This window comes from Schistocerca americana, chromosome 8 (genome assembly GCF_021461395.2).
Source record: "Schistocerca americana isolate TAMUIC-IGC-003095 chromosome 8, iqSchAmer2.1, whole genome shotgun sequence".
Classification (NCBI taxonomy): Eukaryota; Metazoa; Arthropoda; class Insecta; order Orthoptera; family Acrididae; genus Schistocerca; species Schistocerca americana.
The window spans coordinates 398913020-398925565 of record NC_060126.1 but is presented as its reverse complement, the minus strand read 5'-3'; the positions used below and the strand labels follow the sequence as shown (position 1 = coordinate 398925565).

The window sequence follows — 12546 nt, the reverse complement described above, 5'->3', positions numbered from 1 at the left end:
TCCATCTCCCAAAGCTGAAAAATCCTGTGGCGTAAGACAGAATGCAAGTCAGTTTCGGAGATGCCCATCTCCAGAAGCAGTTTCCGTGTAGCCTGTCTGGCCAGCCTGTCGGCAAGTTCATTGCCTGGGATTTTGACGTGTCCTGGGGTCCACAGAAACACCACTGAACAACAGGAATGTTGGAGGGTATAGATGGGACTCCTGAATGGATGCTACTAAAGGATGGTGAGGGTGGCACTGGTCGATAGCTTGTAGGCTGCTCAAGGGGTCAGTACACAGGAGAAATAACTCGCCAGGGCATGAGCGGATGTGCTCAAGAGCACGAGATATGGCCGCCAGCTCTGCAGTGAAAACACTGCAGCCATATGGCATGTAGTGCTGTTCAATACGTCCTCCATGAACATACACAAAGCCTACATGACCATCAATCATCAAGCCGTCAGTGTAAACCACTTCACAGCCCTGGTACATGTCGAGGATCGAGAGGAAGTGATAGCAAAGAGCCGTATGGTTAACGGAGTCCTTAGGGCCATGCGAAAGGTCCAGAAGAATCTGCAGCTTAGGTGTACACCATGGAGGTGTACGTGAATGGACCTCGAGGAGAGATGGTAACGGGAAGGACTCCAGTTCAGACAGAAGGGACCGGATGTGAACTGCAATCTTAAGCCATGACCTGGGGGCCGATGCAGGAAATGAACTGCCATGGTTGGGAAAAAGTGATGGAAAATCGATTGCACAGGAGAAACTACGAATGTGCGCAACATAACTGGCAAGCAGTTGTGCATGCCTAACCTTCAATGGAGGGACTCCGGCCTCCACCAGGATACTGGTCACCCGACTCGTTCTAAAAGCTCCCGCCGCTAGGCGAATGCCACAGTGGTGCACTGAGTTGAGTAAACGCAACACAGTGGGCCTAACTGAACTGTAAACCAGACTCCCCTAGTCAAGGTGGGATTCAACAAGGGCTCTGTAGAACCGCAGCAGCATAGAGTGATCTGCACCCCAGTTGATGTTGCTCAGGCAGCGGAGGGCATTGAAGTGCTGCCAGCACTTCCACTTAAGGTGACGAAGGTGAGGTACCCAAGTCAATCAGGTGTCGAAAAACAGTCCTAAGAATCGATACGTCTCCACTACAGTGAGTGGATCATCATTAACGTTAAGTTCTGGTTCTGGAGGAATGGTGCGATGCAGACAGAAATGCATGACACAGAACTTCCCAGCTGAAAACTGGAAAGCGTGGGCTAGAGCCAATGACTACACCTCGTGAATGGCTCCACGTAGGCGCCGCTCAGCAACACCAGTACTGGAAGAGCAGTACGAAATGCAAAAGTCATCCACATACAGAGAAGATGAGACTGACAGTCGCACAGCTGCTGCTAGACCATTAATAGTCACTAAAAATAGAGACACACTCAATATGGAGCCCTGTGGAACACCATTCTCCTGAATACGGGGGGAACTGTGGGAAGTGCCAACTTGGACACGGAAAGTACAGAGCAACAGGAAGTTTTGGATAAAAATCGGGAGCGGCCCCAGAGACACCACTCATGCAATGTGTCAAGGATATGATGATGATGACAGGTCGTGTAGCATGCTCTATGCAAGTCAAAAAAAGACAGCAACCAGATGTTGGCGTCTGGAAAAGGCTGTCTAGATGGCAGACTCAAGGGGCACAAGATTATCAGTTGTAGAGCAACCATGGCAGAGGCCGCCCTGACATGGAGCCAGTAGACCACACGGCTCCAGGACCCAACACAACTGCCGACACGCCATATGTTCCAGCAGCTTACAGAGAAAGTTCGTAAGGATGATGGGCCAGTAGCTATCAACATCAAGTGGGTTTTGACTGGGTTTGAGCACCAGAATGATGGTGCTCTCCCGCTATTGCGATGGAAAGACACCATCGCACCAGATCCTGTTGAAGATAACGAGGAGATGTCACTTGTAGTCAGATGAGAGATGTTTACTCATCTGACCGTGGATCCGATCCAGCCCAGGAGCTGTCTCAGGGCAATGTGCAAGGGCACTGAGGAACTCCCACTCTGTAAATGGGACGTTATAAGGTTCACTGTGGCGTGTAGTGAACAAGAGGACTTTCCTCTCCATCTGCCGTTTGAGGGTGCAAAAGGCTGGGAGGGAGGGGGGTAGTAGTTTTCAACACAGAGGCTCAAGCATAGTGCTCAGCAACGCGCTCGACAATCGCGTTTGTGTTGTTAGATAACAAGCCATTGATGTTAATGCGAGGGACACCTGTTGGGGTGAGATACCCACAAAGACGTCTGATCTTCGTCCAGACTTGGCAAGGTGACGTATGGCACCCAATGGTCGACACGTACCTCTCCCAACACTCCTGTTTCCGTCATTTTATAAGCCGGTGAACGCGGGCACGGAGCCACTTAAAGACTGTTAGGTGCTCTAGGGAAGGGTGCCACTTATGATCTAGAGCTTGCCGACGCTCTTTAATTGCCTCAGGGACTTCCAGCGACCACCAAGGGACTGTCTTTTGCTGGGGGAACCCTCTAGAACGAGGGATCGCATTTTCTGCCGCAGAAATGATCATTGTAGTGACCTGCTCAACAACAACATTGATGGCACCATGTGGGGGAGATTCAGTGGTGACATCACAGGCGAAGGCTTCCCAGTCTGCCTTGTTTAAAGCCCATCTGAGTAGGTGTCCGTGGGCATAACGCCAGGGTAATGACAGGAAGATGGGGAAGTGGTCACTATCACACAGGTCATCAAGTGCTCACCAGTGGATAGACGAGAGCAGGCCAGGACTGCAAACCGAGAGATCAATGGCCGAATATGTGTCACGTGCCACACCGAAGTTTGTAGGGTCACCTGTATTTAAGAGGCAGAGGTGGGGGTACTGCCCCACCTAGAGGGAGATATACGTTACAGACGGTTATTTCCTGTGTTGTCCTTATCCTGACAGCCACAGCTTCAAAAGGGGTTTGAAGGGGGCACAGGTTCACTATATACTGAGTTCAGGACATAGATGCAAACTCCACTTGACACTATACTTTAGTCACTATGGTTCCTGTAATATGTTTTATAGGCGCAGAGGGCAGGGGGTCCGCATTGCCGGGAACCAGGTTTCCTGGACGGCAATGCAGAAAGCAGGTTTAAAACTTAATAGCTACCATAGCTCAGCCAGGTGGTGGATAAAACCTCCACAATTCCACTGTCACTCCGTACTTTCCGTGTCCAAGTTGGTGCTTCCCACAGTTCCCCAAATTCAGGAGAATGGTGTTCCGCAGGGCTCCGTATTGAGTGTCGTGAGACTGGGAAGGCATGAAACACTCAATGAGGCAGTCTAAGCCTCAGGGTCACCTGCTGCGGGGACTGGCTACCATGCTGGATATCAAGTGCAAATGAGCTAAGAAGTCCATTACTGCAGACAGCACAGAAAGCGATACTGCACAGAGGAAGAAGGAAAACGCGCCCAGGAGGGTGACCTCGCCCAACAGCCGGAGAATGAGCAGAAGTGCAGATCCACGTTAGCGAAGGACGCGAGAGGTCTCAGCACATGATGGACACTATGCACCATGTAAGGTGCCCTTGCCCTATTGGCTTGCTCTTCGGGAAAATTTTGAAAAATGGAGATCAAACCCTACAGGGGTTCATCACATAAAGGCCGAAACATGTGAGACTCCTTTTAGTCGCCTTTTACAACAGGCAGGGATACCTCGGGCCTATTCTAACCCCTGGACCTGCAGTGGGGGGGGGGGGGGGGGGGCCTGATCCATGGCCAAGGCACCATCCAAGGAGGGGTGCAGGAGGAAATACACGGGGCACATTCCAGTGTGAGTGGAGATTGAGAACCTGATGGTGGGAAGTGAGGTGCATTCCAACTGGCAATCCCACCCTTGGTAACAAAAAGGACGGGATACACGGGATGGTTAGGGGATCATTGAATGGCTACTGCATAAGAAACCAGGAGTTGGCTCCATCGTATTTGTAGAGGTGGAATCCCCGCTTCTGCGAGGAGACTGTCGACAGGACTAGTGCAAAAGGCACAGATAGCCAGATGCACCCCATATTAATGAACAGGGTCCAATAGTTTCAGAGTGGAAGGAGCTGCTGAGCCATAAACTGGACAAGCATAATCTAATGTGGACAAAACCAGAGAGCAATAAAAATGAAAAAGAGTAGCATGGTCTGGACCCCAAGGTGTGTGGGCCAGGGGGCGGAGAGATCAAGCTTCTGCATGGAGGTAGTCTTCAAGTGGTGAATATAGGCAGCCACATCAGCTTTTTATCAAAATTAAGGCCCAAGAAACAGGACTTTGCTACAAACACTGGTCCCCTAAATAAAGTTCTGGATTGGGATGTACATGTACTATGGGTTGATAGCAAAAATGTGTTTTGGAAGGAAAAAACTGGAGGCTAGGGGAGAGGGTCCATTCAGAGGCCTGTCAGATAGCGCCTTAGAGCTGGTGTTCAACAGATGCTACTGAGTGGGGGCTGCACCAAATGCAAAAATCAGCATACAACACTGGGGTACCCAGAGGCCTAACAGAGGTCACAAGCCCATTGACAGCGACGAGGAAGAGCATGACACTGAACACAGAACCTTGGGTGATACTGTTCTCCTGGACCCAAGGGGCATTGAGTGAAGTGCCAATGCGAACACAGAGGAGCCAGTGAGATAAAAACTCATGGATAAAAATCGGAAGGGGGAAACTAAAGCCCATCATGGTGGGTAACTAAAATGTGATGGCTCCAAGCCATGTCGTATGCCTCATGTAGGTAAAAGAAAAAGCCTGTTGGATTGCTGTTTCCGATCTGAGTAAATGGTCAGTTGTAGAGCATCCTTCCTGGAAGTCACACTGATACAGGTACAAAAGGCCCCAAGATTCGAGCACCCACCATAACTGGAAACTAACCATTGTATCTAGCAGTTTACAAAGTACTTTTGTCAGGCTAATCGGGCAGTAGCTGTTGAGAGATGTTGCATTTTTCCTGGGCTTAAGGATGAGGATAACTATGCTGTCTTGCGTTTGTGAGGGGAATGCACCTGTGAGCCAAATGCGGTTGAAGATCCAGAGGAGATGTTGCCTCTGAGTAACTTCCAAGTGTTGGGTTATATGTTTGTGGATGGAATCCACACATGGGGCTGTCATGTGAAGAAATAAAGAGCCAGCAAGAATTCCCATTCACTGAAGGGTTCATTGTAGAATTTGGCTTGGTGGGGGTTGAAACAGAGGAGGGTTTGTTCAAACTCGTTCTTTTTGCCAGAGAAAGGTAGCAGGATTGGAAGAGGATGCCAATGGTGTCGCAAAGTGTGTCACAAGACGTCCTGCAAGGACTAATGAATCAGTACACAGAGCACCATGTATGATCAGACCCAGGGCACTTGACTGTCGCTGAGAGCCCAGAAGGCTTTGACAAAACATGCAATGAAGAGGCATACATCTCCAGGGAGGAAACCTAGCGCTCCCAGCATTCCTTTTTACTCTGCTTAATAAGGTAACGGGCCTTAGCATGGTGACGCTTAAAAGTGTCAAGGCTGGTCTCTGAAGGGTGTCGTTTAATCATTCCAGTGCCCATCAGCAGTCCTGGGTAGCGAGTGCTTTGTCCTCGGTCCACATTGGTACCAATCAATGACGAGGGAGACCTATGGATAAGGGGGATAGAATTGCCAGTGGCATGAAGAAGAATGGTAGAGACGTCTTGCATGACTGCATCAATGGAATCTGAGGGAGAGGTGTCATAGTGCACAGCAGATGTATATCAAGACCAACTGGCCCTGCGAAATGTCCAACGTGGTGACCTGGTGATGGCAGGGGAATGATAGAATCTCCGGAAAGTAGTCACTGTCACAAAGATCATCATGAGGTGACCAACATAGGGAAATCACAAGAACAGGAGAGGTGATTGTGAGATTGATAGCAGAAAAAGAGCCATCAGCAGCACTGAAGTGGGTAGCGGAATTTTCATTGAGGAGATACAAACCAAAGTCTAAGAAGCTGGTCAATAAGAACACACTTACCCATCACAGGGTGAGGTGAGGTGTGCACTGAAGACCCCAAGTAGGAGGTATGGGAGTGGGAGTTGCTGTATTAAGTCAGGCAGGTCAACAGAAGGAAGTAGCCTACCAGGAGGGAGGTAGACATTGCAAATGATGATTGCTGGGGTCATTCGCACTCTTAGTGCTATTGCTTCCAGGTTGATATGAAGGGGTATCCAATCACTAATGACATCTGTGCGAACCAAAGTGCAGACCCCTCCAGATGATGGCCTGGGGCTGGCAAGGTTCCCACATAATGCCCGATAACCACGAAACATTGGCGAGTGGTTGTCATAGAATGTGTTTCTTGTAGAGCAAATGCAGAATACGAGCATACAAGTTGTTGTACTTCCGATAGGTGATTGTAGTATCCATTGCAATTCCACTGGATTATCGTGTGTCTAGAGTGCAGGGTAGACATATAGAAGCTGAGGGGAGGTCATGTCACCAGGCCAGTGGTCGTCACTGATGAGGATGGGGGTGGCATATATAGAAACTGGGTCTGATTCGGGATGCTTTCTCTGGCTGAGGAGGAGGAGTGGTTCCTTGAAGAAAAGGGACAGGAGGGGAAGGGAGAAAAGTGAAGAGGACAAGATGGCAATGAGGAGGAGGGGGGGGGGGGGAGGAGGGGAAGATGGAACTGAGGCAAAGGTAGAGGAGAGATGCACAGAGTGAGGTCTGTCAAACTTCTTCTGGGCCTCAAAGTAGCTGAGACAGGCAAGGATCTTTATTTTCGAAAGTCTTTTTTCCTTTCTATGCACTGAACACTCAGGTGAGTGAGGAGAACGGAGACCAGAGCACTTCATACAGTCAGGCGGTGAGGTGCTAGAGTTCCCCACATGAAGAGTCACCAAAGATTGGAGTGGCATTGCATCCCAAGAACATGCGGCAGAACTAGAAGCAACACATGGGAGGTGGAATGTATGGTTTGACTTCACATCTATGAACCATTATCTTGACCTTCTTGGGCAGGGCACCCCCCCTCACATGCCAGGACGAAAGTTCCAGTGTCTACAGGATGGTCCTTAGGGTATCTCTGGATGTGCCAGATGAAATTAATGCCACATCATTCCAGATTAGCCCTAAGTTCTTCATCAGACTAGAGGAGCAGGTCCCTATAGGAAATTACACCCTATGTCGTATTGAGTGACTTGTGAGCATTGATATTCTTTGGGACGTCTCCTAAAGAGTCACAGGTGCAAAGAGAGGCCGACTGACTGGCAGAAGTTGTCTTGATAATGAGGGAGCCAAGTCTCATCTTGCTCAATGACTCAATTTCACCAAACTTGTCACCAATGTGTTCCAGAAAGAATAGCGGTTTGGCGGTGGCAGAAGTCTCCCTGACAGTCCAGGTACAGACCAGGAACCACAAAAAGGGTTTTGCCCCATGCTGGCAAACCTGGCCCTCCTCCCAGGAGGTAACCAAGGAGGGCAAGGCAGAAACATGAGCTGAGACAGAACGATTTCTAAGGCGAGACACGGCCACAGAAGAGTGGCCAGAGAATTTAACACTCACTCCGAACAAGGGCTCTCACGTCATGGATGCCACCCAGCCACAGCAACTGCTGCCTGCCAGTACAGCCATTGCTGGGAGTTCTGATGCTCTGAAAAGATGGCTGGTTGAATTGGGGGAGGTGACCGAGATCATCGGTCCCATCGGATTAGGAATGGATAGGGAAGGAAGTCAGCAGTGCCCTTCAAACGAACCATCTCGGAATTTGTCTTAAGTGATTTAGGGAAATCACAGAAAACCTAAATCACAATGGCCAAACAAGGGTTACCATTGTCATCCCAAATGCAAATTTAGTGTGCTAACTACTGCGTCACCTTGCTCGGTGAAAAGATGGGCACTCACTCCTGGGCTTGCACGAGATGTTCACAGCACAGGTACCAACATTGTACATAAATAAGAACATCAAAAGAGGCAAAGGGAGGGGTAAAGGGAAGGGAATAAGGACAGGGAAGGAGAAAGTAAAGGACCCCGGAAAAGAAGAAAGACTCCAACAACTCAGGGACCTGTGTACACCACACATGGACCCCTAAAAGAGCTGCGAGGCCCCCTGGGGGACCCCTATAGTTTCATGAAGTTCCAACAGGCGGCAGTGCTATACACAGCCTTCAAAACGGCTTCTGCAATGGAGGTGCATTCCAAGCAGGGAAATGCCATAGAGTTTCCTTGGGGAGAAAACTTGAGCATCACAGATCTTCATAGGCACTTGGAGAATGTCTACAAAGACTTGGCAGTGAAAAAAGCACAGCGAGTCATTGGGTGATGCGCCTGTCATCACCATAAGTAGGTCACGTGACCTCTCCGATCTCCTGCATGCCGGCCAGCCACAAACAGCTGCAACTCCTGCAATGTTGGTATGGACACATTCATTAGATGTGGCAATGGATCACAAACACCTTACTGCTCAACTGGACGTTTCTGTTGGTAGTGTTGACACACTCATCCACCAGTTGGGGTACTCAAAAGGTGTGCCTGCTGTATTTCTCGCCGCCTAGCAGAAGCCAATGAACAGCAATGAAAGACCATCTGTATGGAACTGCTTGCGTGTTATGAGGCTGATTGTGACAATTTTTTTGTCGATCATCATCACGTGCAATTGACACACAGGTTCATCACTTCGAATTGGAAACAAAACAGCTATCCATGGAGTGGCATCACACCACCTCTCCTACGAAGAAAAAGTTCAAAACTGCACCCTCTGCCGGTGAAGCCATAACAATGGTCATCTGGGACTCTGACAGGGATATTCTATTTAATGTCCAACCTCATGATGGAACAATCAATTCTGAAGTATACAGTACAACCCTCAAGTAAACTGAAGAAATGACTGCAGTGTGTTTGCGCCACAAAAATGCAAACAAACTACTACTTCTCCATGATAAAACAGTGCCCCACACAAATCTGTACACTGGAGAAAACCTCACAAAACTTCATTGGACTGTTCTTCCTCATCCATCCTACAGTCCCGCTATTTCATGTTCCGATTTCCATCTGTTTGGCCCAATGAAGAATGCACTCCACAGGAAGCAGTTGTGGGTGATGGGAGGTTATTGTTGCAGCAAGATGTCTGCGCTGACGTCAACCAGTATATTGGTACCTTGTGGGCATATAGGCCCTTCCAGTAAAGTAGGGTAAGACCATCGCAGTGAGCAGAGATTATGTTGGTTTTGTAGCCACAAGAGTGGAGGACAACAGGGAGAACTGGAATTACAAATAAAACAAACCTGCTTTGAGATAAAAAAGTGTTGTATTACTTATTGATCACCTCATAATTCAACACTGCTCACTTTTTGCTAATATTCTGTTGTCAACTACTCGTAAGTGCTTTACTCGCTACTTTCTACCAATCTGAATCTGTTCTTATGTTTATAGTCCCAATTCCTCCTTTCTTACTTCAGGTTCATATGTTTTGCACAATGTCATTGGATTTTTAACCAGTCATGCTTTTGGGCATTACTAACATATGTCTGTGGAACCTCTTTTGAAAAGTGAGTGCCGCTCTCCCACTTAGGCCAAAGGCCTCAGTTTGATTGGAATGTGACAATCTGGTTGTAAACTGGTAAAACCACCAAATCTCGACTGTGTAGTGTAGTCCAAGATTTAATGTTTGCCACTGCAGTAACCTACTTTTATATTTTATTTCCGATTTTACCAAAAATTCAAATTTTATCCCAACATGTAATTAGTTTTGGCTTTTAATGGTTTAAATGAAACAGTAACCCAAGCATATGAGATTGATAAAAAACATAAATAATATGCAAAATATTGTTTTACAGTAGGTACATGTAAATAATGAATCAGAGCAAAATTTTGCCAATCAATTTTGATGCTTCACAAACACAGGTTAATCTCAATTTTTCAATAAATGGAACTATTAGTCCCTAATGTTATATGCTACTGGGTTTCAAATTATTGTTTCACGTGTATCTGGAAATGCCGAAAAGTCAATGTAACAAACATTTACAGAAAGTAAAATGACTAATATCATTTTATGATTATACAACAAATGTTGAAATCAAATTGAAAATTCAGTACATCGGCTGGTTTGATAACCGGTTTGTCATCTTATGGCAAAGATTGACTTACTGCAGTTTAAGTTAACAACAATGCTGTGGTAAAAAAAGATAAAATGCTGAATACTTACGGCAATAAAGTGAGTATGCCACATAATAGTTCAGTTTGCGAAAATAATATTTGCTGAAAGGGCGGACTCCAAAATACAGTATCAACTGAGCCAAATTAACTACCAGCCCAGATACCAGAAATGTTATGACAAGAAGTAAATGTGAAACTGGTGAGGCTTTAATTTTTGAAACCAAACTATAGAGGAGTGAGCCCATCGCTGGCGACTACCTGGAAAAAAGAGATTTGTTTTTCATTGTCATACAGATTAACAAACAATGACAAATCAGAGTAAAAGATAAACCTTTGAAGAGGAGTAATTCTATTAAAATGCCCTGCACGCCCACCCTTGTCTTTAAAGCAACCCAAATAATACATTTAACAATCTTCTGGAAGCCATATATCACATTACAAACAAGTACAAAGTGAGGTGAAATCACAAAGACTAATTGCAAGTAGCGGTGGGGAAATTTAAATATGTCATCATCATATGGGAATCACTAGACATATTCTTCCCTGTAAAATCACAAGTACTAGAGAAGAAAAGCACAAGATACATTGTTCGTGGGCTACAAAGCACTACAGTATTGTGAAAAACTGTGACAGTATATTAGAGATAAGGAGAACATGTTATCTAAATTAATAGACTGTAAGGTGAAATGTTGGAGCAGCATTATTCGTAAGGAATTACTGAAATTGGGACAATTGTAAATGATTGGAAACAATTACAAAACATCACATACCCCAATTTACATTCCTTAATAAAACCGAGATTGCGTCTCGATTTATGAATTAACACGAGTACTTATGTACGACCTAATACCGAAAGTAAGCTGTACGAGGAATACTGCGCACTGAATTCTCTGCAAATTTAAAGGGTCTAAAAGGCAATGCTATCTAATCAAGCGCTTCAGTAACCGTCGTACTTTGGACTCACACATCAACTCCGCTCTTAGCCATTCAAGCTTATAGCTTTTCGCGTTACCTGTTGCTCTAATTGCGTAACTGACGGTATCAATGAATTCCGAAAAACAGGTAAAGCGGCCCTCTGCAGAATCTGAACGGAGTCTAGTGAAAGATCAATTACAACATTTCTCGTAAAACGTCATGATATCACAAAAAAATTGTAAAGTAACTTATCGTATGGTATTTGTACAGAAGTCAGAATTACGGGATATAACATACTTGCTCACTTAAAACCACACTACCGCCGCTTCTTGAGAACTGCTTACTCAGTTTACAAGACTCACGTATCCCTCAAGTCCCACAACATGCAAATGAAGTAAACATCAGGCCTCACAGTGTTACCACCTTCGTCACACCGTTCTTGGAAACAAAACAGATTCGCATACTGTTGGAGGAAGCACGTGTATTAGTTTCCGAAAGGGAAACACAAAAAGTGGTAAGGTAAATGAAAATGAATAATGCATGGAAATTACTTTTGTATAGACTGGGTACTATGTGCAGAAACTGTAACTTCGTTAGAAAGCTACCCTTGAAGCGTAACCTTTACAAAACATCTGTTACAAGGGATGCGTTGTCAGTGGATCATATGAGTTACCGCAGCTTTTAATCTAAATTCAGTGGATAAATTAGTAGAAGCTACCTCCGTCTACCTCATAAATACGATTAGCTTTTAACGGACACCCATTTAGAACGTTGTCAATGTATGTGTATAACATTTATATCGTGTAGCATGCTGTATAAAGCACTTGTCAGTCTAGGGTGTTAAACTTAACTGTGCTTCATTTTTTTCTCTTCCAGTGTTGGTGACGGGCATGGTAGATTTTGGTGATGGATGATGCTTTAAGACTGCTTGACTCGCATCTGTCTCTGTACAGCTATATATGCGGCTATTCACCGACTCAGGCTGATCTTCAAATTTTCGAACGTGTATCCTCACTCCCACATAATTTAGAACATGTAACTCGTTGGTACAATCACATTAAAAGCTACACGTCAGCGGAAAGGAAACTTTTTCCAAGTAAAGACTGGTGTGACGTTAGCTTGCCTTATATTGGACATCTTCAACAGGTTAGAAATAACAGATGTCAAACAATGGTCCTTATACCATTGGCGCCCACATTAACAGTTTCCTGTTGGTCGTTGTTGTAGCAACCTGTGCTTGGTAGTATAACTATTTTAGAAAATATTTTATCAGTTACAGTTACGACCTGTCTCAGGTATGTTTATCATGCATAAATGTGACATACAAAGTGGTGGTCTAGTATACTAACTTTATTATGGTGTGTGTGTGTGTGTGTGTGTGTGTGTGTGTGTGTGTGTGTGTGTGTGTGTGTGTGTGTGTGTGTGTTTTAGCCAGAAAAACTAAAGCAGCAAAGTAAATTTAGAAAACTTATATTAGCTAATGGACAAGTCTCAGAGTATGTTGATTCATATTA

General features: G+C 45.7%; 2 protein-coding genes across 7 annotated transcripts in view; one reads left to right on the top strand and one right to left on the bottom strand.

Moving 5' to 3' along the window:
* LOC124544615 (1-acyl-sn-glycerol-3-phosphate acyltransferase gamma-like) overlaps window positions 1–11445 on the bottom strand; it is an 81837-nt gene extending 70392 nt beyond the window's left edge. The window contains exons 1-2 of one of the 2 annotated variants that reach the window (XM_047123215.1): window positions 11330–11445; window positions 10167–10375 (exon numbers count right to left, since the gene is read on the bottom strand). In XM_047123215.1, the coding sequence (XP_046979171.1) occupies window positions 10167–10362 (196 nt within the window). In that variant the 5' untranslated portion in view covers window positions 10363–10375; window positions 11330–11445. Of the gene's footprint in view, window positions 1–10166; window positions 10376–10887; window positions 11037–11329 lie in introns of those variants that run through there. The other variant, XM_047123214.1, reaches the window with a different exon arrangement.
* The window catches only part of LOC124544612 (tyrosine--tRNA ligase, cytoplasmic), a 127016-nt gene continuing 125861 nt past the window's right edge, over window positions 11392–12546 (top strand). The window contains exons 1-2 of one of the 5 annotated variants that reach the window (XM_047123209.1): window positions 11392–11546; window positions 11909–12178. In XM_047123209.1, coding sequence (XP_046979165.1) covers window positions 11939–12178 — 240 coding nt within the window. In that variant the 5' untranslated portion in view covers window positions 11392–11546; window positions 11909–11938. Of the gene's footprint in view, window positions 11552–11654; window positions 11812–11908; window positions 12179–12546 lie in introns of those variants that run through there. The other 4 variants (XM_047123210.1, XM_047123211.1, XM_047123212.1 and 1 more) reach the window with 4 other exon arrangements.